The sequence below is a fragment of the Hipposideros armiger genome, unplaced genomic scaffold (assembly GCF_001890085.2).
Source record: "Hipposideros armiger isolate ML-2016 unplaced genomic scaffold, ASM189008v1 scaffold_621, whole genome shotgun sequence".
Taxonomy (NCBI): Eukaryota; Metazoa; Chordata; class Mammalia; order Chiroptera; family Hipposideridae; genus Hipposideros; species Hipposideros armiger.
This window is the reverse complement of record NW_017731971.1, coordinates 369,379-376,793: the sequence shown is the minus strand read 5'-3', so window position 1 is coordinate 376,793 and position 7,415 is coordinate 369,379. Positions and strand designations below refer to the sequence as shown.

The window sequence follows — 7,415 nt, the reverse complement described above, 5'->3', positions numbered from 1 at the left end:
TAGGGCGGCTTTTGTCACTGAAGAGGACACTCACCCCTGGCAGGGAGGCCAGGGCAGGAGGAGAGATGGGGAGACCTTAGAAACATTCACTACCAAAAAAAAAAAAAAAAGGCGGACTCCAGAGAAAGGGAGGGGAGGGAACAGAGAGAGACCATGTGACCCAGTTGGAAGAGGGGCCCAGGGTCTTCCCTCCTGCCCAACAAAGGGCTGAGCAGGACGAGTGGGACCGAGTGAAACCTGCCACCTGGGAGTTGGGCGAGCGGCGCTTGGAGGCTGCTGTGTATCAGGAATGTGGGCTGGTGCCTGCTCTCCACGGGACTGGAAATCCCGATCGGAATGTACACCCTAATTCCCTCATTAGGGAATGTGAAACCCACAGATAATTTCCAGCCAGACACTGAAATCTCTTTCTCAACTCCATACCCTTCCCCAGTCTCCAGCCAGGAGGATGCTCCGGTTTGAGCTCCCTCTGCCCTCCTTGCTCCTGCCAAGTAGCACAAGTAGCCAAAACAAAGGATGCAGAAGGTAAACACGGGTGCAGGATAAAAGCCAAAAGGACAGAATAGGGGGTGTGCTGGATCACCAGCGCCTGGCAGAGGCAGGAGCCTGCCATGCACTTCTATCCCCCGTGATTGATCTGCAAAGCAAAGCCTCGTTGCAGATGTCACTTCCTTTTTCATTGTCTCTTCATCCTCCAAATTATTTTTCCCTTATAGGAAGGTTTTATGTTTTGATGATCCCCGTAAAGCCCCTACCTATCTTATCTAAAAAGAAATCGTAAAGTGTACATTAGACTTCCTGGGAATGAGGATACTTATCAGAGAGGAACAGGAAAAAAAAGAAGAAGAAGAAGAAGAAAGCAGAGAACTCTTTGGCATGGCACAAAAGAAGAGGCCCGGACACAATGACCTCAGAGTTCCTGGGGAGCATCTGGGCCCCCGCGATTCAACTTCCCAAGGCAGGTAGTGTGTCTTTGCCAGGCGCCACCTCCTGGTTGTCTGTGAAAATTTTAATTTAAAATGTTTTCCTCCTGGGAAGTGTTTCACTGCTGGTGGGCTTTGGGATTTTTGTCTACACAATTGAACATTGTTTCACGAAGATGGCTTAACCCCCGCTGAGCGCGTTCCCACTTCTGAGCAGCCCGTTCAGGCCCTCCAAATGGACAAAGGCCCTGGTTTCTAGGAGAGGGAGAAGGGAGGCCAGCAGTGTTCCCCAGAGATTTGACTTTAGTTTGATCTCTGGCTCTACTGTGGATGTTCCTGTTGTCACCAGGCCGATTTGGGTAGGTGTCAAGAGGACTCTTATATGTTTAAAAAAAAAAAGACACCGCTCTTTCCCTCTCCTCCACCTTAATTGCTACTCAAACTCGGGCACCTTTGTTTTAATTCCTACCTCTCTCTCTCCAGTCCATTTTTTACCCACCGTGTGGCTAAAACCCTACAAAAACCAAGGCATCCCGCTGCCTTCTGGCGCCATCTCCTGTCCTTTCAAAGGCAGTGACATGTGAACGGGTCAGAATCAAAAGTGTCCAAGCGCGGTGACTTTGGGGTTTGCTTTTTCTTAAAAGGTCCTTTTGAAAAAGGGGATTTAGACTCACTCAATATCCCAATCAGTCTAAAATCACCTTATAGGAACCCACGCATTTCCCTGAGTTTGTGTGGTGGCGTATATGTGATTTCAGGGAGGGAGGGAGGCAGATGGCAAGGAAAGAATGGTCAACACACAGGAATGTCCTCAGGCGGCACAGGTGGTAATGAATTGCTGAGAAGAGAGAACCAAGGAGGAGACGGAATTAGGTGGAATCCGATTTCCTAAAAGTGCAAGCAACTTTGTGCCACGAAGTAAAGTAGACCCAGAGGTATTCTAACTTGATAATCGCATTTATCACCCCACGATTGTTTTCTAACACATCGGTACTGATGCCCCCTAAGCCAATACAAAAGCTTCCAAGAATTAAAGTCGAAGTATTAATTTGGGGGGAGGGAGTGGTCAGAACTCTGGATCATTTTCTCAGTTTTCTGGTTCACATTTCGGGACAGATGCAGCATGAGAATCTTATAGACAGAGGACAGATAAGAGTTTGTGGCCTGAAATGTTGCAAATTTAATTAAAAAGGAGTGATTTTTGTGTCATGCTTTGATTCTATGCCCAGAACACTGCCTGGTACATAAATATTTGCTGAATGAATGAATGAATCTAGTCATTGGGACATTTATTTACTTTCTTTCTACCTTTGGTATTTCACAGAATTTTAGACCAGAAGGGTCCTCAGGCACCATTCCAACTCCCTTGTTTACCCTGTAAAGACTGAGTTTTGAGGGATTTAGGGATTCTCCTGTGGCTGGTCAGATCGCTGCCAATCTGAACCAGGTCAAGGACACAGGTGCCATTGAACTTTCTCCTGTAACGCTGCTTCTCAAACGTCCATGTTTCTTTAACAAGAAAGAGTGTTAAAATACAGATTTCAGGGCCTCCCCCTCCACAGTTTCTGATTCCGTAGGTCTGGGCTATGTACAGAGATTTGCATTTCTAACAGGTCACCAGGTGATGCTGATGGTATCAGTCTGAGGGACCACACTAAAAAATCAACGGGGCCGGCCGAGTGGCGCGATGGTTAAGAACTGGCTTGGGACGCCAGAGGGCCCCGGTTCGAATCCCACATATGAGGGCCGGTGACACTGCCCTCCACAGCTAAGATGCTGAACAACAGCTCAACCTGGAGCTGGGCTGCTGTGAGTCGCCGGCGACAGTGTAGGCTGCAGCCCCTGTGGCAGTGGGTTGCCATGGACTGCCGTGTGTAGCCAGCAGCCAGCGTGAGCGGCCAGCAGCCGCNAAAAAAAAAAAAGGCGGACTCCAGAGAAAGGGAGGGGAGGGAACAGAGAGAGACCATGTGACCCAGTTGGAAGAGGGGCCCAGGGTCTTCCCTCCTGCCCAACAAAGGGCTGAGCAGGACGAGTGGGACCGAGTGAAACCTGCCACCTGGGAGTTGGGCGAGCGGCGCTTGGAGGCTGCTGTGTATCAGGAATGTGGGCTGGTGCCTGCTCTCCACGGGACTGGAAATCCCGATCGGAATGTACACCCTAATTCCCTCATTAGGGAATGTGAAACCCACAGATAATTTCCAGCCAGACACTGAAATCTCTTTCTCAACTTCATACCCTTCCCCAGTCTCCAGCCAGGAGGATGCTCCGGTTTGAGCTCCCTCTGCCCTCCTTGCTCCTGCCAAGTAGCACAAGTAGCCAAAACAAAGGATGCAGAAGGTAAACACGGGTGCAGGATAAAAGCCAAAAGGACAGAATAGGGGGTGTGCTGGATCACCAGCGCCTGGCAGAGGCAGGAGCCTGCCATGCACTTCTATCCCCCGTGATTGATCTGCAAAGCAAAGCCTCGTTGCAGATGTCACTTCCTTTTTCATTGTCTCTTCATCCTCCAAATTATTTTTCCCTTATAGGAAGGTTTTATGTTTTGATGATCCCCGTAAAGCCCCTACCTATCTTATCTAAAAAGAAATCGTAAAGTGTACATTAGACTTCCTGGGAATGAGGATACTTATCAGAGAGGAACAGGAAAAAAAAGAAGAAGAAGAAGAAGAAAGCAGAGAACTCTTTGGCATGGCACAAAAGAAGAGGCCCGGACACAATGACCTCAGAGTTCCTGGGGAGCATCTGGGCCCCCGCGATTCAACTTCCCAAGGCAGGTAGTGTGTCTTTGCCAGGCGCCACCTCCTGGTTGTCTGTGAAAATTTTAATTTAAAATGTTTTCCTCCTGGGAAGTGTTTCACTGCTGGTGGGCTTTGGGATTTTTGTCTACACAATTGAACATTGTTTCACGAAGATGGCTTAACCCCCGGGGTGGGGAGGATTGATTAGGATGGAGAGCCAGATGGTGAAGTGGCAGCTAAGCTCACAGTTCCTTTTCCCGCCGGGTTTCCTTTCCACCCCAGCTTCCTCATCCCTCAGACTGACTGAGGCTTTTCTGCTGAATCAGGAGTGGGGGGTGTGATGGTTAGGACCGGGTCTAGGATCACATATGCAAAACCTAGGGCACAGGGAGATGAGAAAGCGAGGAGCTCAAGGAAACCACAGGACATAAATCTTCCTGTCAGGTGAAGAGGTCCCAGTGTGAAAGGGGTGTGGGTAGGCCTTAGGTTCAGCTCTCACCCTCATACGTCCAGTGGTGACCTGCAAGACAGAGTAATTTGGGTTACAGCCGCGCAGCCGGGGCCTGGGGCGGGCCCTGCGCACGGCCCCACCTCCCTCCGCTCTTTCTCCTCCCTCCGCTTCAGCACTTCCCAAAGGAAGCCCTGAAACTGGACACCTCGGTGGAAAGGTCGGGGGGCCTATTTAAAATCACCAGCCAGGCCGCGCTTGTGCTTGCTGAGTAAAGGGGGAGGAGAAATGAAAAGAGATAAAGCCTGGAGACTAAAATTAACCTGGACCCAAATGCGCAGGCCGCCCAGTCCTCACTTTTCTCCAGCCTGTGCCGAGCCAATCTAACCCTTAGAGGGTTGGGGTGAGGTGAGGGTGTGGGCAGAAGGTTTGGAGCTGAGGGACTGGAACAAAGGGAGGGGAAAGGGGTTCAGAGGGGGAGGTGGTGCCACCGAGGGGAGAAGGGCGATTCTTCCTTTGCTCTGAAGCGTTGCAGGAATCGAGGCGCTGAGCTGGACATGAACATTTAAATGTTCCTCCTGTTGGTCCCAGTACCTCGCTAGGAAACTTTCCCCATCACCAGGAGCCTCTGCTGCCTAGATTTCCAGATGGCTAAGGAAGGCGGGCGTCCCCGCAGGGTCCTCTCTAGGTTGAGGGTGTTGGGTGGGCACAGGCAGCCAGCCTGGCAGGGACAGGATGAAAGTGAAGCATTGTGTGTGGAAAAGAGAGCTGCCAGCTGGGTCACATGCCAGGTTCTCGTGCAGTCCTGTCTGGGGCTGAGAGGCAGGGGGTCTGCTGGTGGAGCCCTCCCCCAGGGCCAAACTGCTTCAAGGGGACAGGTTGGCCATCTCACAGGTTTTCTTTGTATTATTCAAATTACCAGAAACCCCGGAAAAAAATCCTGAATTCCTTCCTCGTTCTCTCTTATTCCCTTAAATTCCTCAGGCTTCTAAGGTATCCTTGATCTCAACCTGAGGCTGGCCCAATCCTCGGTCCAGACAACTTTGCAAAGCAGCCCAACGGAGGACCGGAGGCAGATTTTCAGTTACCCGCTCAGTGGGACACCCCATCGTGGGACACCCCAACAACTCAAATTCCCTGCTTCTCTGCAAGGACAGTCTTGTGCTTCCTCTCCCACCAAACCCACAGCACAGTAATTCTGCGTCTCTTCCTGAAACTCTTTCCCTATTTTATTCTTTTTCCTCAGAGGCGATTTGTAACTCTTCATTTTGCTTCCTACCCCCATTGTCCTCTCTGCATTTCCCCTCTAGACACCCCCCTCACCCTGTTCTCCCAACAAATCTTAATTACACACCTACTGTGTGCTAGGCACAGGAAACTCAAAAATAAGGGGTTGGGGTCCTGGGGACGCTCCTGGAGCACCTCGGCCTGTTTCCCCCCAAGTCCCTCATCTCCTGGAAGCGCCTGAAAGTCCTTTGTAAACTGTAAAGGGCCCAGGAATGTTGACTGTTATTGCTGCTGCTTCCAGGGAAAAACTGGGAAAGCCCCATAGACTCAAGAGGGAACCTTGACCATGAGGCTCATAGGTGGGGAGTCAGGGTCCGACTTAGGCAGGTGGCCCGCCATCAGTCCTCTGTCCCCTCACTCCAGGCCTCTTTGGCTCCTTAACTGGAGGAGTTCGTAAATAAAGAAGGCCAGGAGGGCTGCAGCCGGTGGAGAGCTTGCTCTGGAGAGAGTCTGTAGCCTGCACAGAGATTCCCCAGTGTGTGTGCACCCCCCTCCCCCAACCAAGCTCTCCCCCATCTCTGCTAACAGCAGGGCTGGGAAGGCAAAGGGAAAAGAAAAGTTGTCTCCTCCCCACGCCTCTCTTTTCCCCCATCCCCGAGCCTATTTTTCTAACCCCCTAGGCTTCTTTTTACACTCCTCCTCCCCCCATTAAGCATGCATAAGGACATGTGGATATCAGCACAGACACATAGACACCCAGATGTACCTACCCCGGACTGCAGCCAGGATCCAAATCACCTCTAGCAGGAGCGTGAAGAACATCATGGTGTCCTCGGAAGAAGCACAAGGTACTGGGAGTTTGGAGTGCAGAGGACTAGGGCAGGCAGGGTGGGGGGAGAGGGAGCGAGAGAGAGGGAGAGAGAGAGAGAAATTTTCCTGAAGTGGAGGGTAGGTATCTCTTTTTCTCTTGCTGTCTGTGTCTCTGCAGACTTCCAGGGGAGTTGGTTTTCAGTAGGGTACCGTGGGTTTCTGGGTCCCCAGAAAAAAATCTCTCGCTGCCCTCTCTTTTTTATCTCCCTTTGCAGTCTTCACTCTACTTGCTGGCCAGCGACTTCACAATTGCCTCCTGCTTTTAAGGTGGCTCTGGACGGGTATACGTGGGGAAGGGGGGGCTGCCTAGGTTGCTGGCCAACAGCTCCTTAAATAGACGATTAGGCACGCAGGATGGCCCTGCTCAGAGCCCGCCTGCCTGCCCCGCGGGGTTCACAGGAGCCCTGGCCCGGGCTCAGGAGCCCAGCTGGGTGAGGTCTTCCTTCCTCCGCTTTTCACACTGTTCAGACGGGTGTCCCCTGGAGTGTGAGGGGACAGGGAAGGAGGGCTTTGGGGTCCGATCCAGCCCCTTCAGTGGGACACTGGCTTCTCATTCTCGGGCTGGCTTCTCCTCCAAGGAGCAACTCCCTGGGTGGTAGGGGACAGACGCTGGGAGGACCTGTTCCCAATCCCCTGCAGAATGTGGGCAGCTCTGGAATAGGCCGAGCCCAGAGTTAGGAGACAGGTCACAGGGAGGAGTTGGGAGGCTCAGGGTGCACGTGGAGGGTAGAAAGTCAAGGACTAAATAAAATCTGGGCTGTGGAAAATAAAGATGAGAAGTGAGACGAAGAGAACTTGTCCGAAGTGCCTGTCACCACCCCCTTCCCACGGTGAGGCCTGGGTCCACGTGCCTGTGTGGCCTGGGTGGGAGGGTGGTTTTGTTTGCTGTATAAAGCCCATTTGTGTGCCCAGCGGGGGAGGGGCTGCAGCAGCACCATGGAGAGACAGCGGCTCCAACTGCCAGACCCAGCCACCTCCCTCCCCAGGGAGTCCAGATCTAGGGCGGCTTTTGTCACTGAAGAGGACACTCACCCCTGGCAGGGAGGCCAGGGCAGGAGGAGAGATGGGGAGACCTTAGAAACATTCACTACCACCATAAAAAAAAAAAAAAAAAGACTCCAGAGAAAGGGAGGGGAGGGAACAGAGAGAGACCATGTGACCCAGTTGGAAGAGGGGCCCAGGGTCTTCCCTCCTGCCCAACAAAGGGCT

General features: G+C 52.1%; 2 protein-coding genes across 4 annotated transcripts in view; one reads left to right on the top strand and one right to left on the bottom strand.

The window, feature by feature from the left end:
• The window catches only part of CA14 (carbonic anhydrase 14), a 14,282-nt gene extending 7,220 nt beyond the window's left edge, over window positions 1-7,062 (bottom strand). Inside the window, exons 1-2 of one of the 3 annotated variants that reach the window (XM_019625340.1) lie at window positions 6,107-7,062; window positions 4,161-4,181 (exon numbers count right to left, since the gene is read on the bottom strand). In XM_019625340.1, the coding sequence (XP_019480885.1) occupies window positions 4,161-4,181; window positions 6,107-6,161 (76 nt within the window). In that variant the 5' untranslated portion in view covers window positions 6,162-7,062. The remainder of the gene's footprint in view (window positions 1-4,160; window positions 4,182-6,106) is intronic. The other 2 variants (XM_019625338.1, XM_019625339.1) reach the window with 2 other exon arrangements.
• The window catches only part of ANP32E (acidic nuclear phosphoprotein 32 family member E), a 32,693-nt gene continuing 31,440 nt past the window's right edge, over window positions 6,163-7,415 (top strand). The window contains exon 1 of the mRNA XM_019625343.1: window positions 6,163-6,184. The gene's annotated coding sequence lies outside the window, so the exon portion shown is untranslated. The remainder of the gene's footprint in view (window positions 6,185-7,415) is intronic.